Source organism: Podarcis pityusensis (assembly GCF_964106645.2).
Source record: "Podarcis pityusensis genome assembly, chromosome: 10".
NCBI lineage: Eukaryota > Metazoa > Chordata > Lepidosauria > Squamata > Lacertidae > Podarcis > Podarcis pityusensis.
The window spans coordinates 19092703-19119672 of record NC_138035.1 but is presented as its reverse complement, the minus strand read 5'-3'; the positions used below and the strand labels follow the sequence as shown (position 1 = coordinate 19119672).

Sequence of the window (26970 nt, the reverse complement as noted above, 5' to 3'; positions counted from 1 at the left end):
TCGGTGGAAGAAGATTGGAAGAAATTTAAAGATTACCTACAGAAATATTGCAAAATTAAAGAAAGTTAGAGTGATGATGGACTGAAATTAAGTGGTTTCTAGCTGTACAGGCTTTAAAGTTATATACAGATCAAGATTAAGGATCAGGATTAAAAAGGTTAAAAGAATGGAAAATTGGCTATTAATAGGTAAAAATTTAATGTTATATTATATTGAGATTAAGGATTGGATTAAAAAGGAGGGAAAGGAATTGCTGGACAAACAAACTGGATTGGAATACAAAAGAGGGAGGTATGAGGAGGTCCAGAAAATAAGTAAATTCAAAGTAGTGATGAAAAGATGGAATTGTTTTTAACTGTTGTTTTCCTTTTTCTTTTCTTTTTGTATTGAGTATTGGGTATTGGGTATTTTTCTTTTTACTTTTAAATTTTCGTTTTTATTGATGTGGTTTTTTTTATCTGAAACTTTAATAAATATCTTTTTAAAAAAATAATAATAAAATGCAAGATTCCACAAAATACCTCCCCATGCTCTTTGGAAACAAATCAAGGCATAGATTCACACTAGACATTCCCTCACTAAAATGCCAGCAATATGTGTAATTTAAAAAGTGGATAGCCTTGGTTGCCAATATCCTGTTGTGTTCCACAAGTAAGATCTTTACCTGAACTTTTTAAGTTCTTGGTTTGCTCTTACTCCATCCCCTACCCTCACAAGACTGAGCCAAGTCCAGCAAAGCTTTGGCAGGCAACGCTTGCTAGGCCTGATGGGAGTTGTAGTACAGCAACATCTGAAGGGGCAAAGGTTCTGCACCACGGCTTTAAAGTGACACAAAACTCTGCTGGTTTTGCTGCAACAACAGAGTACTATGGCTATCCCTCTGGAGACTGTAAAAATAAGATGCTGCCCATATGGTGCCAGAATTATTCAGGCAACATTTCCTGTCTTCTTTCTGGATTTTCTTCAGTGTTTCCCTTTGTTCACTGCTTATTAGACAGCAACTCCCACACCTGCTTTAAAGGCCAAGGCATTTAATTATGGCACAAGCCATTATGGCACTTGAACTCAGTTCATCACAAAAGCTTCTGCCATAATAAAATGTGTTAAGTCCTTAAAGTGCCAAATGAGAGACTCGAATTGCCACTTCATGTGCAATTTACTATGGCCCACTGGGATCTTGTTTCCTATGAAAAGCAACATAGAACATAGATAGATATAGAGCAGGCACAGGCAAACTCGGTTCTCCAGATGTTTTGAGACTACAATTCCCATCATCCCTGACAACTGGTCCTGTTAGCTAGGGATGATGGGAGTTGTAGTCCCAAAACATCTGGAGGGCTGAGTTTGGCTATGCCTGATACTTTATAGAGATATATAGATATACAGTAGATGATAAAGACAGCATATGTGTTCTAGGCAGTATTTAGTACAGTGGTACCTCGGGTTAAGTACTTAATTTGTTCTGGAGGTCCGTACTTAACCTGAAACTGTTCTTAACCTGAAGCACCACTTTAGCTAATGGGGCCTCCTGCTGCTGCCGTGCTGCCGGAGCCCGATTTCTGTTCTCATCCTGAAGCAAAGTTCTTAACCTGAAGCACTATTTCTGGGTTAGTGGAGTGTGTAACCTGAAGCGTATGTAACCTGAAGCGTATGTAACCCGAGGTACCACTGTACTAAAATTTAAATACCTCACCCTTCATTAATAACAGCTTACAATGAAAATTAGATATTATGAACAGGGCAAACACAATATTGTAATAACCACACACAAGTCTAAACTGAAGAGAGGGCATGTCAGTTTCCCAGGGTGGACACAGGGACGATTTGCTGCAGATAGCTTTGTCTCAAAGCAAGCTACTTATGTAACAAATAAGGATATTTCTGCAAAGTGGCTTACTTAAGGACAGAGATTTGTAGCCTCTCTTGTGTTTTTCCTCAGCAAAAAAGAATAAAATAAAAGTAGGCAAAGGACTGCATCAGCCGTGACCATCAGTCTGAGGTTGACTACCCAAAGGGTTTAAATACATGCTCCAGCTGGTATAAAAACCCACAGGCTTTCAGCTACATTCTAAAGACATGGCACTTTGCTTTTTCCTGTACACAGAGTGGGTGCATTTTGCCAGAGCACCTGATCAAGTGGCAGTGTTAACTCCCTGACAAAGTCTGCAAATCGGGATTATGATTGCAGCCTTTGACACCCTAGATACCTCAGCTGTCCTGCAGTAACCCTAGGTGGTGGTGTTTAGAAGGGACTCCTTTTACTGCTGCAGCTAAAAGGAGAGACAGTCAGCCCTGGTTGGGGATAGGGAGAAATTGACTTTGGCTCACATTTTAATACAAAGCTGCCTGGTTTGTACTTTCTGAAATAATATGTGAACTGAAACAGTTATCCTTCCAAATTCACATTTCTCCAAATTTTGTGATGCAGGTTTCAAACCATATAATGGGGACAAAACATTCCTGTGAGGAGAAAGTATGCATACATTTGTGGAAAAATAACACAGGAGATGCATTATATTAGAGAAATTCGCTTGCAAAAGGGTACAAATGGGGGGGGGTGTATACATGTTGTCTTCCCCTGCTAATGCACTGGATGAGAGCCAAGAAATGAAAGCTCAATCTAAATAAGACTGATGCACTGTCAGTGGGTGGTTTAGTTACAGGCTAAATTACAGTGAGAGGCCAGAAACTACTCAGGGCATGGTAGGGAGGAGCAGAGAGATGATCTGGTGAGTGTGGCTGGCCTTCAGACACAATTGTGGGTATCCTTTCCTCTCCCATTCCAGGTCTGTCTCTCTCTCTCCACCCCTGAGCTCACCCAAATGACCAGTTAGCCATTTAGTCAGTTATTTTTGGACAGTGGCGAATGTGATTGTTCTGTTGTCTTTTAATCCTATGAAAACTGCTCTTGAGAATAAATACTCGGCCCGAGCCAGTTCAAAGTCTTAATCTGATCGCAGCAAGGACTATTTTTAACAGCTGTCTTCAGTTTCTGGTACTGATAACTGAGACTAAAGATGACTCTAAGTAAATACTTCTAAACAATTTCTGTCTTGCAACAAAAGCAAGACTTGAAAAAAATTTGTTGAGACTAGGGACATATCTGGGCATAGCATTCTTTGCAAAAAAAAAGAGGGGGAGCAAGCAAAACAATCAAGAAAGTCCCTTTCAAGAAGCATGAGGGCAATCTTAAAATTTCATGTGATTATATTTTTGTAAGAAAGTGAAAGTATCCAGGTATAGCCTTCCTTAGAGCATACCACAGACAGGAGTGGTCCACAGGTTGGACTGAGCAGGTCATGCTTCATATCTAACAGAGAGAAAGGTCATGGGGCAATTTCTCTAGCCTCTTCTAACCAATCAGTGAATGACGGTTGGGACACAAATTGAAATGGCTGGGAGCTAGATGTTTTGATCTTTGTGAATTCCTATAGGAACTAACCTGATCCACACCTCCTGGGATAATGTGCAACCCTAACCATGTTTACTCAAAAGCAAGTCCTCCTGAATTCAATTAAACTTACTGTCAGGTTAGTAGGGGGCAGTATTGCGGTCTTACTTATCAAGTGGTTTTTACCCTTTCTTAACAGCCTGAAATAGATACTGGTTTTTTTAAAAAAATGCATTTAGAAATGCCAGTTTCAATAAAAAAAGAGATTTATAAATATATATTTTGAGAGAAAATACATGTAGAAAAATGGATTTAAACATGAAGTTTTGTGCATCTTAAAAGTCTGGAGAGTAGTGCAGAAGCAGGATGGAACAGGCAAACGCAGGCAAACAGCAGCAAACAGCAGCAAAAACGACATGGGCCAGAAATAGATTGATCTGCTCATCCAGTGCCAACCCAGAGCTCTTTCTCAAACTAAAATCTAGTTCCATTGCCTCCGAGGGAGATGGTGTTTACAAATGAGGAAGGAGTTTGTACTCACGGCAATAATATTAACAAAGTCATTCTCTCCCAGCGTGTCCAAAATTGTGACAATGGTGTGTTTGGCAATAGACAAGAGCAAACCCTTCATGCTCCCACTGATGTCCACCACAATGACAATATCTTTGGGTGATGTAGCAGCCTGGATGTACCTTGACAGGAACAAGAAAGGGAAGCAGTAAATATCATGTAAGTGTGCAAGAGTGGCACTAGTGGGAGGTTCCTGGACCGTATCAGGGAACACATGATCCAAGCCGGAAGAAGTGATCTGAATGTATGGTAGAATCAGAAGAATGTATTGCTTCCTTTCCTATTATTATTATTATTAATAATAATAATTTATTATTTGTGCCCCGCCCATCTGGCTGGGTTTCCCCAGCAACTCTGGGTGGCTTCCAACAAAGATTAAAAATATATTAAAATGTCACACATTAAAAACTTCCCTGAGCAGCGCTGCCTTCAGATGTCTTCTAAATGTCAGGTAGTTGTTTTATCTCTTTGACATCTGATGGGAGGGAGTTCCACAGGGCGGGCGCCACTACCAAGAAGGCCCTCTGCCTGGTTCCCTGTAGCTTCGCTTCTCATAGTGAGGGAACCACCAGAAAACCCTCAGCACTGGACCTCAGCGTCTGGGAAGAACGATGGGGGTGGAGATACTCCTTTAGGTATACTGGGCCAAGGCCATTTGGGGCTTTAAAGGTCAACACCAACACTTTGAATTGTTCTTGGAAACGTACTGGGAGCCAATGTAGGTCTTTCAAGACCGGTATTATGTGGTCTCGTTGGCTGCCCCTAGTCACCAGTCTAGCTGCCACATTCTGAATTAGTTGTAGTTTCCGGGTCACCTTCAAAGGTAGCCCCACGTAGAGCGCATTGCATTAGTCCAAGCGGGAGATAACTAGAGCATTTAGCGTGGTGATCTAAGGATGCATCCTTCAAATACATGGCCCTTTGACACCTGCAGCATGTGTCTTCAGGACCCATCATATTTCTGTCACTGTAATTTGTTTTAACTGTTTTTAATACAGAACTTTTCGATTGTTGTAGTCATCCTGGGAGCTGCTGAAGGGCAAGTAACAACAACCAAACAACAACAGTAATAACACCCTGCCTTAGGAAAGGTGGTGCATAGATTCTAACAAACCCAGCAACAATTTTAAAAGAACAGATTAAAGCATTTGGGGCTTCTTAATTTACAGAAATGACCAAGAAGGATAGGATTGTGCAAGGTGCGGAGGAAGTGACAGACATAACTTTTCCTCCCTCATAATATAAGAACTTGTGCTAAATTCAGAATAAATGAAAGAACATATTTCTTCACAACCCACATCTTTAATTTATGGACATCGCTGCAACAAGAAGGGGTGACAGCCACCAGTTTAGCTGTTTTTAAAGGAGGATTAGGCAAATTTATGCAGGGTAGGTCTATCAGCAGCCACTCATTACACAGACAGTATGCCAGTTACTAGGAAGCAACAGCTATTGCTTTCAAGCTCTGTTTGTGAGCTTTCCAGTAGCATCTGCTTAACCTCACATTCCCCAACCTGGCACTCTCTGGATATTTTGGACTAACTTCCATCACCCCTCATCAGCATGGCTGTGCTCGCTAGTGCTGATGACAATCACACTCCAACACATCTGTAAGACATTTGGTTGGGAAGGTTGTCTTTAACCATTGTGGAAAAGAGGATGCTAGACTGCTTGGGCTCTTGTTCTTTTGATCGATCGTATTTTTAAAGTATTGTTTTTTAAAAAACATTTATAAACCACCCTTCACCTGTAATGATATCCGTGTGGAATACAACACATAAAATTACATAATGCACTATAATAAAACCATAAGACCCCTTCCAATAAAAAAGGAGCAGTGAAAAACCCAGGCAGGATCAACTTCACACCTAAACCACAAAAATGCCTGAGCAAACAGGCAGATCTTAACTTGGTGCCAAAATGGTGAAAGTGATGATGCAACCCGGTGTTCAAAACTCCCATTGTTCTAGGTGCATTTTGTGACAGGGAATTTTGTTAGTGCAAGCAGTTTCTAAACTCTGGGTGCAGTACTGCATCTAAGATTTCAGAATAAAACTGCAAAGTGGAAGGAAAGGAGGACCTTTTTCTGCCTCCTCATTTCCAGCCACTCTCTGAAGACTGGAGAAGAGACCTAACAATAATAATAATAATAATAATAATAATAATAATAATAATAATAATAAATTATTTCTACCCCGCCCATCTGGCTGGGTTTCCCCAGCCACTCTGGGTAGCTTCCAACAGAAGGTTAAAAATACATTAAAACATCAGTCATCAAAAACTTCCCTAAAAAGGGAAGAATATTAAGAATATTAGGGGGTGGGCAGGGGAAGGACGAGACCATGTGAAAAATGAACATACTATTTTAGCTGCAGTTCATTCATTCAGCTTTGTATTCTTGTTATAAAAAAGCATGCCTAGACATTCCATTGTTGCACCCATAACCTAGGTTTAAGGTGCCATTTAGCTCCTAGCTTTCGTATCTCAGTTTCTTTCACCGTGCCAACCACACTTCTAAAGAGAGGGTGTTCCACAGGGAGGGTGCCACTGCTGAAAAGCCTTGCTCTATGTAATCACCACATAATGTACCCCACTCAATGGCGTAATAGAGGGAATAGTCACAGGTAGATGATATAGGGAGAGGCAAATCTTCATATGTGTACACATAAACACTTGCCTTGACTGTTAGGGAGCAATTTTAGCATTCCCTTTGGAGACAGTGACATGAAGGAGAAGCTAAAACTGAATAGAGGAAGTGCCACTGATAGTATCTAGAACAATTCTCAGAGGGAAGCAAAAGTTGGAAGGAAGAATAAACTCTGGGTCCCTCCAAATCAAACACAGGAGTATGAAATCTTTTCAAAATCTCTCACCAGCCTCGATTTCGGCAGTCAAAGGAGAGGACCCCATTTTCATCCGGTGTCCATTTTATTCCTGTAGAGACATCAAAACAATTTTGCTGTGGATCTGGCACACACAGGAATACAAGCAGCCCTATTACGTAAGCATCAGAACCTTAACTAGGCCCTTTCCCAGCATTACAATATTATAACAGTTGCTTATTCTGGGATTTCTCTACACAGTGAAGCAAAACACAATCCAAAAACCTTGAACTCTCTATCAGTTGTGCAGAGATCATAACTGCAAAGCAAACCAATACTGTACTCTGAGGCTGCAATCCTGTGCATATTTACTTTGGAATAAGCCTCATTGACACAAATGTATGAGACAGAGGGTCATCAGTCATGGGCAGGCTCCTAATTTAATTAAATTCATCATTATTACTGTGTACTCACCCTGCCTGAACTGCAGGGAATAGGCACAAACAAGACAATTTATTTTGTCCCATTTATTTTGACTAGTTTATAGTTTTCTCCCATGGACAACAGGAATATTGTGGGTGGTGCTGGTAGACCAGTTGATGACTTTTGTGCCTGTTGTAGCAGTTGTAATAGGCTGTGCTAAATGCTGTAATTGAATTTTTCAGACCACCTAAACAAAACGTGCACATCACCAGTGGTCCAAAGAACAAAGTTCGGGAACTCCTGATTTAGATGTAATATCTACATTTTATGAGTGTTTTCCAAGTTTGGTGGGACCAACTTCCAAGTCAATATGCATAGGGGATCACACCCTAAGGAAGCTTAACATTGGCTATGTGGGATTTCACTCAAGTACACTAGAGTGAACATGCTAGTGGATGCTTTGTACCAGCCAGGAGTCTAACTTGCTCTCCTGAGCTGTGACAAATTTCCTCTGCATGTGACTTGAGGCCATGTGAGTGTGTGAGGCCTAATCTGGGCAAGGGAGCACAGCTCCTTCCTTTCGCTCTTCTCCATTTTTGCTCTTCCATGTAATGGCCTGTCTGCAGTCACTTAGGAACTAACTCCCTTATGGGATAGTTCCACATGTGTACAGTGGAACCTTGGTTTGCATACATCTTAGTTTGCATACGTTCTGGATTACAAACACGTCAAACCCAGAAGTGTATGTCCTGGTTTGCAACCTTTTTTTGGATTACAACCCTTCCCCCCCCTTTCCCCCCCAATTATGAACAATTTTTTTTTTAAGCCCCATTGGCGAAAGCGCGCCTTGGGTTACAACCTGTTTTGGTTTACAAATGGATGTCCAGAATGGATTATGGTTGTAAACCAAGGTACCACTGTATATAGTTTTGTAACCTAAGTCTGCCTTCAGGGATCCAACTATGAACTGAATGATTGTGAGTAAACTACTTTTATATTGACTTTAATAAGACCTGTCGTGTCTATTCTTTTTAAGAGGGACTCAAACGAGCTTGCAACAAGCAAACCACTGTGTATTAAAAAGGGGGATGCACTCTGTTAAGTAAAGGGACTTGCTAATGCAAGTTGGGAAGGATATTATTAAACAATATATCCTCTCTTGCCTCCCTGAACATTCCCACAGGCTGGTGTATTGTAGCATCTCTGAACTGATTTTGGTTTAGTGTACTCCTTTTCTTTGAATAATTAAGGACCAAACTATATGTTATGGTCTGCCCCTTGAGGGCACACATTTTCTTTCAGAAATTGCATGCTATGTATGGGCAAATGTTTCAGTTTTTGTTTCTCCAGTTTCTAATTTCCCAATCTTACGCTTAGCATTTCACATTTCCATATGTTTATGAATCATTATGAATCCATTAGCATTTTAGTGTAATTTTCTCCTAATATACACCTATTTCTCTGCAATTTTGCCTAATACACACAATTTTACAGAGTGATTTCCCAAAATATAACATTTTAAAATGTTATTTTCCCTAATACATGCATTTTAATGCATACTTTCCCCTAATGCATACATTTTTGTACATATTACTTGGCTGTAATGGAAGGGTTCATGTATTGTTTTGGAAAATGTGAACTAGGTAGGTTCACCTTTAAAAGCAAACTGAATTGAACACCCTCCAAATCCCTATTGCAAGTACACAGCCTTTCAGCAAGATCAGAACCTGGTGTGGAGGGTAGGAAGGCTTTAGCCCTTGCTCCTTATTGTGGTTGCAATCCAAATCTGGGGCTGTGAGCTCACCTTTTATTTTCATGGGGGTAAAGCTTCATTCAATCCATGTGCAGTTAAGCCTGAAACCTTTCTAAGAAAAGGCCAGATAGGCATGAAGACCTTTACCTGGATAGAGTCTGAAGAATCCTGTAGAGCTGCCAAAATATTGCCAAGTGAGAGTTGGATCTCTTTCAAAATTGTCCACAAAAACAGCATTCAATGCTTCAGACATATAAACCCCATTCAAAATATCAGGGTCTGTGACAAAAAGAGGCAATAAGGGAACAATAGTAAGAAAGGGAAAGAAAGAATGAGAAGGAATAAAAACAAACAAACCTATAGAGGATACAGATGCACCAGCGTCCTCCACCAACAATATCTAGCCAAACTCCCCTCTTCTTTCATGAGGACTAGAAGCCTAACAAATATCAATGTATCAAGATGCCTTATTCTAAGTACATCTAACATTAAACTAACTGCTCCAATATTTTCAATGAGTGGCACCTGTTTTCCTCGGGCTTAGCTGTAGGTCTTTCCTTGCCCAGCTTCCGGACAAAATCTAACCAAAGAGATGGTACTGATGAAACCCAGCTAACTAGGGACAAATTGCAGGTTACTCTGAGAGAACTATAATTGATCTCCCCATTCTTACTCAATTTTATTTTTGTTTTTTTGCCAAGTTCAGGTGTATGTGTGTTCAACACATTGATTGGGGATGCTTAACAATTCCCTTCCTGTATTATTTACATAATCCAAATCACCCCTTCAAGCAGTTTTTGCTCAGGGAAGGCGAAGAGCCTGTTAAAAGTCTGCCCTCCTGCCCACCTTCCTTCCTTCTGTTTTTGAATCCAGGCACCCAGCTGGTTATTTTATTACTCACCCACATACATGGGTCACAAGGATTCATATTTTCCTCCCATAAAACATACATAACACGCAAGTCTATGGTCAATCTTTTCCTCTCTTCCTAGAGTTGCCAGCTAAATTTTGATACTTCATCTCTGGCTCTATTGCTGCCTTACCAGTAGAATTAACACAGAAATTCTCTACCTTTGTTGTAAACATTAGTTGGAAGCTGTATGTCACTTAATGTTGTGTTCACCAGCAGGTTATTGAAGTGCTCATTTGGTTCCAGAATGAATTCATCACCAAGCTCCACATAATTATCTTTATCATCCTTTTCGTTAATGAGAACGGCATTGTAATAATTAATCTGGGGATGAAGAAAAAATAGAGAGACAGTATATTAGATTTCAGTACCTAAATATCATGATGGCATGACCTCAGTCACCCCAGACACACATTCATTTATACCTTAATAACCCCCCCCCCAAACAAGGCTTTACATCACAAAATCACACTAATCCACAATCTTCTGGTGCAAAACCAAAAAATAAAAATGCGCAAAACACCTGTTCACCTGAGGCAAACTTGCAACAGTCCCGAGCCAATCCAAGGATTCCAACCCAACCAAATTCCAAGATTCTAGATTCCTAATTCCAAATAAGCTTCTGGATTTTACTTCTGGTTATGTCAGTGTACATGTCGTATTCAGTAAGTTGTATGTATGTAAACGTAGAATGTGAGTGCAGTGTATGCTGTATATGCATATGTGTCATTTATCTAGAGTGGCCACACCCAACATTGGCATGTGGCCTCCAGAGACTAGGCCAGAGAGGGAATGTGGCCCTCAGGCTGACAAAAAGTCCTACCCTTCCCCCCCCCCCCCCGTCTAAGGCCATGTGAATAACTTTCTACTGTTAAAAAATTAAGGTTTCATTGATATTAAACAAAGACCCATATACAACATTCAGCAGTCTTTCCCCAGAAGTAACTGGATATTGCATATGGATTCAAAAGTACGCTTCTGGGATTTTTTGGCTGGTATGCTTTGTTGTCATTCAAGGATGAGATAAGCTAGACTGCTGAATATAAACCCCTTCTATATAAACCATTAAAGGTACAGAAACCCTACGCCTTCTTTGAACTTACGATAAAGGAATAAGCTGCACATCTCCTGCCTGTGCTGCACATTCCATGCAGGCACTGGATTTTCCACTGACCTACATTCTCAGGCTCACTTTATATTCTGCTGGGTTTAACGCTGATGAATTTGTCAAACATACAGCTGAATTTCAATCCTCTAGACTGCCTTGGCAACACAAAATGTCTAAGTAATTGGCAGTTTTGCTAACTGGCTGCCTGCAGATGCAAGGTGGCATACTGGGAGATCATTAGATGCCAAAGTTTGAGTAGCAAGGATATTGATAATTGGGATGAATGATGAACTGTATACATTTGTATGCCCTCTTAAAAGTGACCTCTGCTCTGGCTTCCTGCCTAGACTCTCCATATAGTCCACATACACCTTGATAGTCTTTGATAGCTAACTGAATCCTCTATTTGTATTGCATTGACTTAAATGCTGAATTAGGGAGTGAGGTCTGCATCACGGCAACTAAACTCAAAGGCCTGCTTAATGCCCCTCTTTTTTTTAAAAAAATAAACAAACATAAATCTGCTGTCTTGACAACTGAGCACAGAGAGACCTTGGGTTGATATCGTATAAATCTGTTTAATACAGGAAAAATATGAATAATGATAAATGCCAGAAATGCTCACAAGCAAGTCTGGCCTATGTGATTTGAAAATGTTCTGTTACTTAAGCTCCTGTGGAAAAGATTTGCGGAATTAATTAAGCTACAACGCTGATTTAATCACCTTATTTTGAGATGCATCCCTGTGAGGTAGTAGGTTTCTGCTGAACTCTGGATTGTTTACAGCATTGCTTGTGGCAAAGCACATTATTTTACAGTTCTGGAAATCATATTCTATGCCTATAATTGGAAGACTGGGTTGAATATCTTTTAGATCTGCCCATTAAACAATGAATCATGTTCTACAGGAGAGATAAATCAGGAGAAACTTAATGCAATTTGGCAATCATTACGAGAATTATTCTCTAATTGATTATTATTTGGCTGGAGGAAAAGGTTCCCCTTCCCTTTAATGTTTCCTCATCACTTCCTCATCAAAAATCTGTCCATTAGCCAACTAACATATTCTACTGGGAAATGCTGACTGGGTGAAGGAATGAGGATGTGGAGTCTTGCTAAACTGGGAGATATCAAAACTGTTTTCTCTCTGTACTACTGAAAGTTGGGCTAATTTCCTGTCAATTTTCATTAAAGTATTAATACCAAAGCAGTGCCTTGTATACATCTGGTGCAGGAGCTTAGGGCAAAAATATTTCAGGACCCGATACTAGCTGCATGTTACAGGTGAAAGTTGTATGCAGGCAAAGAAAAAAGGTAAATAAGGGAGCAGGAGGCACTGAATGTTATATAGTATGCATATGGATGTTTACAAGTCACCCTTGCCCAGCCCAGCAAAGTAAGACCTACCAAAGTAAATGGGACCTATGACAAGTAGATTTGCACAGGATTGCATCTTTATGTAGAAGGACCATCAAATTCATGGCTTCCACATGACAATTTAAGACCAATCCACACTGTGTGGCAATGACATTCACTTTTGTGTGCCTTTGCAGAAAATGCTAGCTAGTGATTTCTGGCAAATGTGGCAAGGCATCCAGTGGCACCCAAGCTATGCTTCCTTGGGGCTCTGAAGAAATGCTACAAATGCCTCACTCAGTGCCTTCTCCCACAAGGGGCAATACTAGAAAACCACCAATATATGGCTGGTTGGTAACGCCTTTTTCACCTGCACTATAATTAAGACCTCATTTTGAATGCCATAACACTTTCACCAGTGATTTCCACAAATTAATAGGATGTTTAGAATTTCAGTCCAGAGAGTTTTAGCAGGCTCACAACAAGTGGAGCAGGCATCCAGTGGAGAAAACTGCACTCCTAGGATAGCCAACGTGGTGCCCTCCAGATGTTGAGGCAAGGCAATTCTCAGCATGTCTAGGAATGTGCTAGGTCCAGCTCCCCCTGTCTGAGGCGCTCATGTGAATGAATGTTTCTCCATACGAAGAAATTTTCTCTGCATACAGAAGTAAATGTCAGGGACAGTTCAAGGCCTAGCCTTCTTCCGAGATCTACGTTTTTGTGTGTGGAGGAATTTGGAACAAACACTTGCAATAAATGCATGACTTACATCCAATGAGGAATTGAACTCGTGATACAGATCTGCATCTTCTGCTGCCTCAACCAAACGCTGTAAAATAAATAATAAAATGTGAAGTGACGCTCAAGACTTTTCCAAAGTATTACTCAAAGCGAGGAAAACAAATCTAAAATAATGAAGTTTAGGAGAACCGCATTTTCCCCCAAGGGAGGTTTCTATGTCTTTCACAGTTGGATGTCACATTCAGCTTTATCCAAAGTGGAGATGTGGTAGTGAGAAAATTATCACCTGTTGAATTTCTGCCTGTCATAAGGTGTCTAAAAACATAGCACGCCTGTCAGATGAAGAGGGCGGGAGTGGGAGAAACCATAGTAACCCTACTCTTGGTCTCCATATCTTGCCTAACCCAAAAGAAAGTGCTGAAGGAGTGTGGGTTTTTAATGTATTTTTATTAAAGATTTTCTTGATTTACAAAAGTATGTGCAATGTCTCCCTCTCGTATTTTCCCCCCATGTAACTTTTTTTTTTTTTGCAGGAGTGTTTTAAAGATCAATGGACATCTTTCCTGCTACAAGGTTAAATTTAGCTGGTTATATTCACAGTCTTTCCTAGCCAGCTCCAACAGTTCCCAGGACAGCCTTTCAGGCTATTAAGCGCAATCTTTATGGGGGGGGGGGAATGTAGCAGAGAAGCAACGGGGCGGGGGGGAGGGATGCACATTTCTTTTTGGAACAGAACCCAGAGGAAAAACAACCATGCAGTCCTTCATCTACTAAGTCTACAAAGATGAAGACAAGAGGGCTGTTACCACGGTCACAAAACCAATGAACCAAGAACAGTCTGCCTGGGTTTATTAAAGCAGGATCAAATAGCCATTTGCCAACAGCACCAACTAAACCAGCACAGTTTTTTATTTTGTAACTGCGTAGGTAATCCACATATTTCAGTTGAAAAGAAATTATACACACAGATAGACACACAAAAATGGGTGCTTCAGTAAATAAATATAGACAACTGTGGGGCAAAACTACAAATATCATGAGAGAGCTATGTTTTCTTTTAAAAAAATTATTATTATTATTATTTATTCACTTTCTTACCCACCCTTCACCATAAATTCCAGAGCAGGTTACAACAACTGAAACAGGGACCTTCTACATGCAAAACACATGCTCTGCTTGCTACTGTGTCTTTCTTCTGGAAGGCGACTAAAGAAATCTGTTCCTACATGCTTTTTTATTAAGTACCATGTACACTATCTCCTCGCCACACCCTGCAGCTTTGAGGTGTGCAACAAGTTTAACTGAGAAAACTATAAAAATGAAAGATATGAATAGGTCAGGCTAGACAAGAAGTTGTTGGACTACAACTTCCCATCATCCCTGACCATAAGTCACGCTGACCATGAGTCACGATGGGAGTCTACCAAAATCTGGCAAATGCTATACTGCCTACCCCTGGATTGGAGGATGATCTGTTTTTATTACTTTGGTTTCTTTTCCTTTTTCACTCTTGCCTGGGGAGGAATTTGAATATTTACCTCAACAGCGTCTACTTTTCTCCCCAACATGCTTTGCATCTCTTCAGAGAACTTCTTCACCAGCTCCAAGCCATCCACCTCTTTGATCTTCAGAGTTGGTTCCACATCTTTATACTTCTATTAAAAGCAAAATGAAAACAAAGGACTCAATTTCTCAAGGAATGTGATGGGTCGATTATCATTGAGCTTGGTTACCACAGCTAGTGTGTGGTTGAGATTTCCAAAAAGTATAGTCTGGATTGAGTAAAATAGCTTGTGACTCAAGAGAATTAAAAATGCTCTAAATAAAATAATTCACCTGAGGTGCAAACATGACCTAAAAAATAAAGACCTGCCCAAGTGCCCAAGAACAAACTCCACAACAGACCTATTGAAGTAAATGCGTGGCCTAAGTAACTTGAAAGCCACAAATAATTTATGTTTATTGCAATTACGGTACTTGCTGACATAAATTATGTGCTCAAAAGCAAAATTTAGATTTTCAAAAATTAGATCTTGGGTGCATCTGAATATCACAGGGCAGATTACAATATAAAAACACAAAAATACATGCTATAATAACAAATAAAAACAATAACCCCTCCACCCCCACAGTTTAAAAGGCATAGATTGCTTAATTAGCCAAAAGCCTGACAGAAAATGGATGTTTTAGCCTGGAGCCTAAAGATATGTAACAAAGGTGCCAAGCAAGCCTCCCTACATAACAGCCCAGCTGCTGCATTCTGCACCAGCTACTGGAATGACTTCAAAGGTCACCTCACATAGATTACACTGCAGCGGCTCCTCAAGACTGCCAGTACATGGATCACCATGGCCAGGCTATTCCTGTTAAGAATGACCACAGCTAGTACAACAACAAAAGCTAGCAGGAGATGCTCCTCACCATGGAGGCTATGTGCTGGATCACTGTTGGTTATGGGAGCATCCCTAGACTATATGACTGCTTCTTCAAAGAAAATGCAACCCCATCTCAGAACAGGCAGCTCATCTAATTCCCAGACCTAGGAATGGCCTACCCACAATGCCTCTGTCTGTATCTGTCAGGATGCAGCCGCTTACTGTATCATCTCACCACTGCCTCAGGTACTGCTCTAGAATCTGAACAACCATTCCCAAGTCAGATGACACAGAGAAATAGAGATGGAATGAAGAGAAGAAGAAGAGTTTGGATTTGATATCCCACTTTATCACTACATGAAGGAGTCTCAAAGCGGCTAACATTCTCCTTTCCCTTCCTCCCCCACAACAAACACTCTGTGAGGTGAGTGAGGCTGAGAGACTCGCTCAAGGTCACCCAGCAGCTGCATGCGGAGGAGCGGAGACGTGAACCCGGTTCACCAGATTACGAGACTACTGCTCTTAACCACTACACCACACTGGCTCTCAATGCTGGGTGTCATCAGCGTACTGGTTGTACTTCACTCCAAATCTCCTAATGATTATTCCTAACAGTTTTATATATGTGTTGAACAGCGCTGAGGACAGGATGGAATGATCCAGCAAAACTGTTATTGTGCTGAGGAAGAGCTTCTCAATCCTACTCTCTGGAAAAGGCCATGAAGGTAGAAGTGGAACCATCATATTACTGTGGCTCCAACTCCAAATCTACATATACTGTAGTCAATGCAATGGTATCAAAAAACCACTGGAAGACGAAGGAGAATTAACAGGGTTGCATTTCTCCAGATAACTGTCAGGGTGATTTGGTCTCAAACCAGGTCTGAACCTAGATGGGAGTGGGTCCAGATAATCAGCTTCATCCAAGTGTTCCTCATGGTTAGCTGAGAGAATCTATCCACTGCAATGTCATCACACACATGAAAAACCAGACACAAAATGCTCTAATGGGCTTCCACACCAGTGGGCACTGCAGATGTACACCAGGTTATTTTTGCTTATCAGATTTTCCATGATAAGGGGAAAGCCAGATTACATGTAAAAAAAAAAAGCGGTGTTGCCACTTTGGTGATGTCATCAGGCAGATGTAAGGAAAAACTTGCATGCACCACTAATTTCAAAATAAATTCTCATTTGGAAGCACTTCTAATGTTAAAGAATATTTAAGAATTTTGCAGGCTCTCTATATATGGACAATTATATTACCTGTAATGATAATTTGGAGGAATAAGATGAGCAATCAAAGATCCTGCCATTATAAAGACTCATTCATTCATTAGAGAAAACTGTAGAGCATATGTGGGGTAAGAAATGCCTTGAGGGTGGAAAGGGGAGGAGGCAGCCAGACAGAAATAGAATCATATCAAGCTCCTAGTAGGCATGCATAGAAGCTGCCAGCTTTGCTTGGTGTGATTAGCAATGCAAAAGCTTTGCAGGATTAAATACAACCTCTGCATCCATGCTGATGCCAGTGGAGCAGGGAAGAGGAGAGGGTGATCACAAAGGTTAGCCTGGTAATGCTGCAAAGGAGAGGTGTTCATGGACCAGAGGCAGAAGGCCTAGGGGTTAATGGGAAAGTTCATGATACTCATCATCACACATCATCTGCTGCCTAATCCACTTGATTCAGCAACACAATTTTGCTGACAAATATGCTCAGCTCTGCTACTCTAAGAGTTTTAATTGTGCTCCTCCCCTGTGAGATCAGGAAATCCCACCTAGGAACGCACAGCCGGATGAGAATCTCTTGTGTGCCTTCTGCATAGAAATGTTTTCTGTCTGTCTTTCTAGATCAAATATTAACAACCCCAGAATTCATTAACAACAATGACAGCAGAGTGTTTCAGGGTGGAACAGGCATGAAGATAAATAAGCAGCAAGACTTTTGCATCTTACAAGCTTTCATTCTTTTCTATAAGGGTGTGTCATCCAGATGTATATAATACATTCTGTGGTAGGCTCACAATGGAACAGTGCCCACCACATTTTGTTCAGGCAAACACACGAAAAAAGAAAAACTCAGACTGGAGGCTTGCTGGATGACCTTAGGGCACCTACTGTTTCTCAGCCTAACCCACCTCACAGGATTGTTGTGAAGATACAATGGGAAGTGGGAGAACCATGTATACCACACATATATGGGCCTATTGTTTACTTGTTCACCATATTCGGGGCCAGGGAGGAATTTTCTGCAAGCAAACTGGCCAGCTTGCAAGTTTTCACTTACCTCATAGCAACTGTCACAATTTTGGACTAGATCCTTAGTTGTGGGGGTACCCTGTTAAAGGGTCCAGGATTGGTGACACTGTCCAGGAGTCCTCAAAGGGACTGTTGGGCCAATATATCTCTCCCAATGGTGATCTGTGTGGGGTTGTGGGACCTAATCCATGTCGGGGTCGACTCCCCAGCACAGGGTCAACCCCTCTCAGTTCCGATCAGCAGAATGCAGGGTGCTTGATGCTGGATACATGCCCAATGCCTTAGCCAAACCTACCCTTTCCTGTAATCTATAAAGTTGTGGCCTAATTCAACCCAGTATGTTTCCTCTGCCCATTCTTTCAGTTGTCCCTGCCCCGCCTGTGGGCATCATGCGCTTGTGACAGCAATTATACCTTTAATAGCCGACCTAGATTGCTGTCTGTGGGCTCAGACTACATTTCACAGCTTCTGGCTTCTTACTACTATATTTTGGAAAAGTCACAGTTCATCTGCTATCTCCATGCTTAAGTTATAAAGTGTGGACGCAAGCGGAGGGAAGCTAAAGCAAAAGCTAGGTCTACGTCAAATGTTTCACTACAAGTGAAAGTTGTGTCATAAATTGAAATAGTTCCCTCCGATCCCCACAGGAACCCTACTCTCTTTAACTTAAGTTCCATGCATCATTATACTAGCTGTCCTTCACTTTATATGTGATTATATAATTCAGACATAGATTTAAATAACTTGGTTTGCTATCAAATTTAGTTTGGGCCTGAGAAACAGGTTAGCAACAGAGAACCTGGTTCAGTACTCTGTTGCACATTCTTGGGTCAAATTCAATTTCTTGAGGATGGAAACATCACACTGGGCTCCGTGGGAAAAGAGACGAGTTGATGCTGCACGAAACATCTTATTGGTTTCTCTGTCAGCTCCTCTGATAGTTATAGCAGTAAATGGATTTGTTATAAAACAGAAAAATGATTTGTTGCTTGCAGCATCCAACTCTGATGTTCACAGAGAAATGAGGACAAGTGCAAAGAATGATATATGCTACTTTCCCCAAACCACCTAAGTGGGATGCCTCATTCCCATGATGAAATTTAGTAGCAAGACAATGGCAGAGAAAGTGAGTGATTAGCTTAGGAAAGGTGGTTTGACAGAGCAATATTTCCACCTAAAGCTTTCCCCTCCAAGCAATAACAGACACAACTGCAGCACTGGAAGATTTTGACACGACTCATGTTCTCTGCAGCATTGATTCATACACAAGTGGTATGCCATCCTCCAGAAAGCTGCACACTCATATCCCTTCTCCAGAGTATATTGCATCAAAGGGCAAACAACCCTTGTGGGACATTTAAAGCCATTACAACACTGAGTCAAAATAGAACCATTTTTAAACAGTGTTATAGACTCATAGAAGAGGCAGCAAAGAGAAATTGTTTCCTCCCTCAAAGAGGGCACGTGTTGCGGTGCGACCTGGCAACCAAACCCTGTGTTGTGGGTGGGTACAATTGGATAGCCGCAACACCCTGTTGGTAGGTCCCTCGATGCTGGGTTTAATCAGGCCAATGGGATGCTAGCCAAACGGATCGAGGGACCTATATATGCCCATGCACGTGACCCTGGGCTTCCTCTTTGGGCCAGTGCATCGGAACACCCGCCCACTTCTCCCTATATTTAGGGCTTGCGCTTGACCTTGCTATGCCGTCGTGTGTCGTCTGTCATTGGGACAGGGGCAAGGCAGGAATTTTCCCCACTTGGCTGATTGGCTGTTGCCATTTGGGTTTCGCCTGCCACATAGCAAATCGTCACAACTTGTAAAGTTGCGGATAGGCTCTGGTTCAGGTGATAGGGATGGGGGAACGCTCTCGTCATCCCTATGAGAAGGGTATTCTGTTAAAGGAATCCAGGGACTCAATGGTTTGGTCAACCCTGAGAGGGGTTGTGCCTGTGCCTGAGTCCAGGGGGACATCTGGATGGTGGACTAGCCTGACCCTGGCTTTCCGTTGTTCCAGGTGTTCACCCTAGGCTGACCTATGCTGGTGCCCTGGGTCAGCGCTACCTGCCACGGTGCAGGTAGCTAGTCGAACCAGAGCCTATGCAACCACTCACTTGATGTAATCAATAAAGTTGTGGCCTAAATTCTGCGAAAAACCAAACCAAAATTTGAGTCTTGTCTGAATTTATTTAAGGGGGAGGTTAAAAGGTCTAAACACGCAAAAGAAACATCCTTAAAAGCCACAGCAAAAGGATAAAGTTCTGCCTCCTTGGGTGCACCAGGTTTAATTGAGAACAGCAGATATAGTGGGGGGTAGGTGGGGGTTATTTGGGTTACTGTCTTTATTTTGATTTTATATATGGTGATCTTTTTCTGTGAACTGCCCTGAGACCTCTGGGTATAGGGCAGTATATAAATTCAGTAAACAAACAAACAAACAAAACAAAACAAAACAAACTGACTTTTAACACATAATTAAAAAATGCTTAGAATGGCTCTTTGCTTATGAAAAAAAGAGAGAGAGAGAGAACAGCAGATATAGAATAAGAGCTATAGAACTTCCAGTCCACACAAATCCCAACAGGCATCTGCGGATTTCATGGGGGAAACTAATGATCTATGTAAGTAATGAAATACCAATAACCATTTGTCAGATGAGTCCTACAGGAAAGCAAGAAGAATTCATTTCTCACTTCATAGAAAAAGGTACACTTCCAATGAAGATAAGTTAGCACCTTTGGCACTGGTTAGCACTGTAACATCAACAGTGCTCCAAACATCCAGTCAATAAAATCTATGGTTGAGCTGAAATGGGTGGGTGTGTTTCATTAAATTGATCACACCCATTAACCCACTTACCCATTTCAGCAATATTGAGGGAAAAAGTTCCCTCATTCAGGGTGAAGCCAGTAAACAATACCCTCACTCTGATTTGGATTAGTGGTGTCATCATACAGGCAGCGACTGCATCACAGCAAACCCAGAAGTGACCCTAAAAAGGCATTAAAAAACACAAAAAGGGGCAGGGTGGGGGCAGAACAGGGTGTTTGCAGGCTTTTTCACTGGGTGTTCTGGTTGTACGCAATTTCACACAAGTGTGCAATGACCCAAAATGCGACCCCTTCACAAACCAGGAGTTGCCTGTATAGCTTGTTTGCCTGTGATGTCATCAAACTGACTACCAAGTACTAGAAACCACAGGATGGGACAAGTGGAAAACCTACTTGCAGGTTTCCCACAGGCTTCTGGTTGGCCATTGTGAGAACAGAATGGGCCATGGGCCTGATCCGGGAGGCTCTTACGTTTTTACTTATGATTTCTTATTAGCTGGATCAGAGGGCAAGCAAGAATAATAATTCTATTTTAAAAACAAGCACTAGAGCAGCTGCCAAGAGGGGAAAAGATTTACATACTGCTTGATTGTCAGAAAACCTCTGAAGCATTTTACAAAAATGTAAAATAAAATATAAAAATTCTCAGTTATTTAAAAATATTCCAAAGATGATTTAAATCAACAATAACTAAAAAGAGATAAAAACACATGTTACTTCTCCATATAAAGGGTTGCCTATTAAAATTAAAATGTTTTAAAGAAGTGCCAAAAATAATACAGTGAAGGCACCTGTCTGATGTCAATAGGCAGGGAGTTCCAAAGTACAGGTGCTGCCACACTATGAGTGCAGAGTGAGTGTTATGTGGCATCCATAATAGGGTCAATTTCGCAGATCAAAGCAGTCAAGTGCACATATATGGGATAAGGTCATCCTGCAAGTAAACTAGTCCAAGATCTTAAGGGTTTTAGATACTAATAATAACACCCAGTGCTTTTTTTTCTAGAAAAATGGGTGCCAGTACTCACCATGAAATTATTACACGTACTACACTTTTTAACAAAAACAAAAAAGAAAGAAAGAGGTGCTTTTACTGCATACCCTTGAGTACCCCCTGGGGGGAAAGGCACTGATAACACCTTGAACTTGGCCCGATATCAAATGAGCAACCAGTGCAAATGTCTTAGCAGAGGTGTTATATGCTAAACAGACCTGGATAAACAGAACTGAGTGTCATCAGTGTACTTGCCCCAAACCTGCCAGGAGGCCAAAAAACACTCTCCCAGCATTAGTCTCTGGACTTGGTCCTGTTGGGAGGATCAGAACCACTGTAATAGTGCTCCCAATTCCCATTCCACAGAGCCAGTCAAAGAAGATTACTATGGGCAGCGGTATGGAAAGAGAAGCAGGAGCAAGGTTGCACCCTCCTTGTTCCACTTTCCTGTAATGGTCATCCATCAGGGTGACCAAGGGTGACTCAGTCACATGGCCAGGTCTGAACCCAGATTGGAAAGGATCTAAATAATCCATGTCATCCAAGAATGCTTTCAGCTCCCCACCAAACTCTGTCTACCACCCTCAGAAGCCCTGTGACTCTGACCTTGTTGGCTGAAGTACTCCTGAAAACTTGCCAATAAAAAGTCAGTTCAGCCATCATAAAATCTACCAAAAGAAGCACGATAAAATTAGAAATTAGAAATGGCAAAAGGGCGCAAAGAAAAAGCAGATTTCAAAGGTTGTCAAACCATCCATTTCCTGGATTGTGTATTTGGTTTCTCTTCTGCATTCCAGCCCACATTAATTAGTGTTGATGTTGGAAATGCCATGATGCTAATTACTTTTGTATCTGGTGCCACTGTGGAGCTGCCCAGATGTACTGGTTAAGATTAACATCCTGACTAGGCATAAATTAAATTTTGATTCAGTTATCATTACAATCTTATGCATGTTTCCTCAGAAGTAAGTCCCACAGAGCACAATGGGACTTTCTCCTTAGTAAGCATGTTTAGGATTGCAGCCTCAGACTACCTACTGTAAAGCTTATTGGTCGTCATAAAGATAGATTACTCTTATTAAACTCTTAGTAGTAGCTAAGAAAGCCTTTTCCAAGCAATTAAAAACTTGAGCTATAACAGGGAATGTACAATAGATGTGTTTTATTCTACTTAATGAGGAAATTAACCAATGTCATTGAAATGAAAAATGGTATTACTACTGGGAACAATATCTGTGTGTGTGTGTGTGTGTGTGTGTGTGTGTGTGTGTGTGTACACACACACACACACACACACACACACACACACCAAGCTCACCACACGATATTATTATTATGATTATTATTATTATTATTAGGATTAACTACAGGAAATGAAAACTGAACACATTCCAGTAAGGATTAAAACAGCTCACCAATTAAACATGCAGTCTACAGAAAAATAAACTATAATAATGATACACTTCTACTGAAGCAGATATAACAGGCATATGTTGTATTATTGAAGGCAATTACATTTACAGGCAAAATAATGCATATGGCCTGCATGAAGGGAAGTGCCAATCACTTGCCCAATCCTTCTTTGCTCTTTATTTTTTGTTCTTATGCCCTCTCTTCCTGTACCATCACACCCCATAGCAATTACCGGTATCTACTCTCTGTCTTGGGGTTGGGGAGAATAAACAGTCCATAGAAGGTGTAGGAAAGTATGAGATGGAAAAATACCAAATCATGCCACACCAGCAAAAATATTTATTAGTCTAGGCATAGGATCTTTGATAACCTTTACAAAACTGCAAAGTACTATGAAATATGACCAACCAAAACATTGTTTGTTTGTTCAGAAAAACCACAACTGCTTTTTTTAAACCACATATGCTACACAACAGATATTAGTGCCATTATACACTGCTGGTGTGTATGCTCCCATTCTAGTGCTGAGCAGGATATTAACTTCTCAGCACACTCTCAGAGAAGCATAGCACTGCCCCACCCTGCTGCCAAAATGCCTCCAGAACAGTGACAATGACAGACAGATTGGACAATATTTTCATCTCCCAGCAGTGTAACACTGTCAAGCATGGTACTGACACAGACAGCTGACTACCGCTGAAAAACATGGTAGGATTTTCTAAAATATGCTTCACATGAGACAACACATTTTTTAGTGTCACATGTGAAAACCACCTAAAATAGTGAAACAGAACCTGTGGTTAATTGTTGAACTTGTCTCCTCAACATCAGCCAGCACCGTCAAGAATAATGAGAGTTCTAGGCTAACAAGTTTTACACAGCCATAGATTCCCCATGCCTGTATCTAAAGGAATCTGCACAATCCCAAATGACTCAGGCTATCTAACTTGTATAGTTACCATAGTAACTAAAGGAGCCCATTCCAACTCTCAGAGGTTTTGCAAAATGAGTTGCTTCTCTGCCCATAAAACCTCTTTCCCTGAGCATGTGGTCAAAAGCATGCCTGCCTAAAGGCCAGGATGATAATTTGTCAGGTTATACTCTGCTGAAAGCTATGTGCATTGGGGCAACAGCGGAGGTTGGGGGGCAGGCGATAAATGTGTAATATTGATGCAAGCAGCATGACAGCAAATGTTACTGAGAGAAGCCAAAGAGAGAGCACAAGGCAAATACCAATACTTCATTGGGGAAAGACTACAGCTTTGGGAACTTTTTGTTTATTTAATTTTGCTAGGTGCTTGTTCCACATACTTTTCCTATCCCAGGTACTGCTCTATCTTAATAACTGGCCCCAAGAAAATGTTACATGGCTAAATAGTACAAAACTGCTGAGATGAACTAGTCAACACTGGAACGTAGGTGTCCCCCTTCTCTTGGAGGTGTAGTTAGAACAAAAGAACAGCCTGCTGAATCAGGCCAGTGCCTATCTAGTCCAGCGTCCTGTTCTAACCAGATACTGTGGAAAACCTGCAAGCAGGACCTAAGTACAAGAGCACTCTCTCCTTCTATGGTTTCCAGCAACGAGGGGCATAGCTAGCTGCTCCAGCACACGGAGGGCAATCCACCCAGGGAGGCGCCGCAGCGAGCTGCCCACAGAGTCCGCCTGGCAGATGCAAGTCCCACGCTGCCATTTTGGGCAGCACAGGGCCCCGAGCCACCTCATCACTCCCAGGAGAGACGCATGGCTCAGGTAAGTGTGCCATTTTGTCACCCCCTCAGGGATGACACCCGGGGCGGACCACATCCCCCGCACCTCCCTTCCTACACCCCTGCCAGCAACTGGTATTCAGAAACATTGTCGTCTCCAACTGTGGAGGCAGAGCATAGCCATCATGGCTAACAGCCATTGATAGCCCTCTCGTCCATGAATTTGTCTAATTCTTTTTAGAAGACATCTAGATTGGTGGCCATAACTGCCTCCTATGGCTTAACTATGCACTGCATAAAGAAGTTTCTTCATTTATCTTTCCTGAATCTTCCAGCACTCAACTTCATTAGATGTCCACATGTTGTGATGTTATGATGGAGGGAGAAAAAGCATTTTTATATTCACAAGCTTTTGAAACTTTGAGATTACTGTATTATAAGATGCTGCAGTACACCATCTTGAATATCCCATAGAAATGTAAGGTATTAAGTTGTGAGTGGACATAGGAGACGACACACAGATTTCTCCAAATGGTTCTTTATAGTAAGCTGGAACTGAACTGAACAGCTCAGCCGGCCTGCTTTTATAGGCAGCCGGCTGTCAACACTGTAACAACAACAACCCTGGGTTTCCCGCCTAAATTAATTTACATGGACCTGAGTGAAAACTATATACAAAATACTCCTGGTGACCAGGGTGAGAACTTCAATACATAACATAAGGTATGCATGTTTAAAATAAATATCAGAACAAACATTCTCTTTGGTGCTGGCGATATGTTGTGAACCTCTCAAGTTTAGAAGGTACAAAATTTTGAAAAGAATCAAAGCTTATGAAGACTAAATAAGTATCCTAATACTTGCTTTTTCTGAAATATGTTGAGAGAGAGAGAGAGAGAGAGAGAGAGAGGGGAAGAGATCATATTTGCACAAAAGATTATAATGAAGGATATTTGCACTTCAGTGAAAAGTATATGTGGCTGATATACCACTTACCTTTTGTAATAAAAGAGAGCCAGAATACTTTGTGACTATGTAATATAAGTCCCCACCAAAGGCATCAGCCCAGGACTTCACTCTACAGATGGGGAAGAAAAAAAGAGAGTCAGTTATTTCCATGTTTGGCAGCCAGATGAGCAGTTATGATGCATCTGGTCACTTCAAATGCTGCAATTTCCCTCTGCCAATGTTGACTTCAGATTTTGAGGGACCCTTGGGCTAGATTCCCTCATTGGGAATTGCCATTGCCGTCTCTACCCATTTGCCTACCCTCTCCTTGTGAGTCCTAGGTGGAGGCTGCTTCTCCTTCTTGCTCTAGTCACTACTTGGAGAAGGGCATGTGGACCAAGCAGCAGGAGCAAGTTGGAGGAATATGACCAGGGGGTTCTAGGGTTCAGCACTGGGGGCCTTGATGCAGTGTGGATCTTGATAGGTACCCGACAATATGGGCAGCCCCTCCTGATACCAGCCCTGCCTTTCTGCCAATACAAAGCAGCAGCTCAGAACAAACTGTATTCTCTTATATATAATTTTGAATAATTTAACAGGCAACTGACTATAGGACTAACGTTCCACATGTCTAGTAAGCAGGGTGGTTTTGCTGGCTTGCTTGGATTAATTAAGTCAAGTTGTCTCCACACCAGGAATGGGCAGCCTGTTGCTTTCTTGATGTTATTGGACTCCAACTCCTGCTAGCCCTAGCTGGACTACAGGGAGTTGGATTACTGATGTGTAAAGCAGGGTTGAGGAACCTCCACATGTTGTTGGATTACAAGGGGCAGAAAAGCTGCAGTTCAGAAGAGTTGGTGACCAGAGGTTCTATGCACACCAGCCAGCATGGTAACGGTTAAGGGAGATAGCAATGAAACTTAATCGCTTTGTCATATTTCCATTTTGTTGAGTAATAACTGGATGAAATCAATGAAGTTTAAACAGGAGAAACCCACAGCGTATGACTTGTGTTCCATGGCTGCAATCCTGTGCACAGTTAAGCTTCTTAAATCCCTTTACTTCAGTAGTTTTTAAACAGCCTTACTGTAGGATTGCAGCCAAAAATTTTGAAACCTCCATTTCTGAGGCTAGGTTGTGTTCCTGTGTGATATTTATCCTTGGAGGCATAAAGCTGTTCTTTGTTTAAACAGTCCCATGACACTGTACTGTGAATTGTTTATTTCCTTCCAGCAACATATGCCAGCACTCATATAAGATGTGGGGGGAAAGTGCTTATTTTCTTACAAGATTGTTATCAATTGTACATTTATTGTAGGTCCTTGGGACAGCTTACTGCGAACAGTGCAAGGTTTGGTTTCTTCCTGA

General features: G+C 41.4%; 1 protein-coding gene across 1 annotated transcript in view; it reads right to left on the bottom strand.

Annotated features, from left to right (window-relative positions):
* The window catches only part of CACNA2D4 (calcium voltage-gated channel auxiliary subunit alpha2delta 4), a 166531-nt gene extending 140659 nt beyond the window's left edge, over positions 1–25872 (bottom strand). The window contains exons 1-7 of the mRNA XM_080971592.1: positions 25651–25872; positions 14613–14729; positions 13103–13162; positions 10031–10193; positions 9107–9238; positions 6835–6895; positions 3933–4083 (exon numbers count right to left, since the gene is read on the bottom strand). Of these exons, the coding sequence (XP_080827718.1) occupies positions 3933–4083; positions 6835–6895; positions 9107–9238; positions 10031–10193; positions 13103–13162; positions 14613–14729; positions 25651–25773 (807 nt within the window). The 5' untranslated portion in view covers positions 25774–25872. The remainder of the gene's footprint in view (positions 1–3932; positions 4084–6834; positions 6896–9106; positions 9239–10030; positions 10194–13102; positions 13163–14612; positions 14730–25650) is intronic.
* Between the last annotated feature and the right edge of the window lie 1098 nt (positions 25873–26970).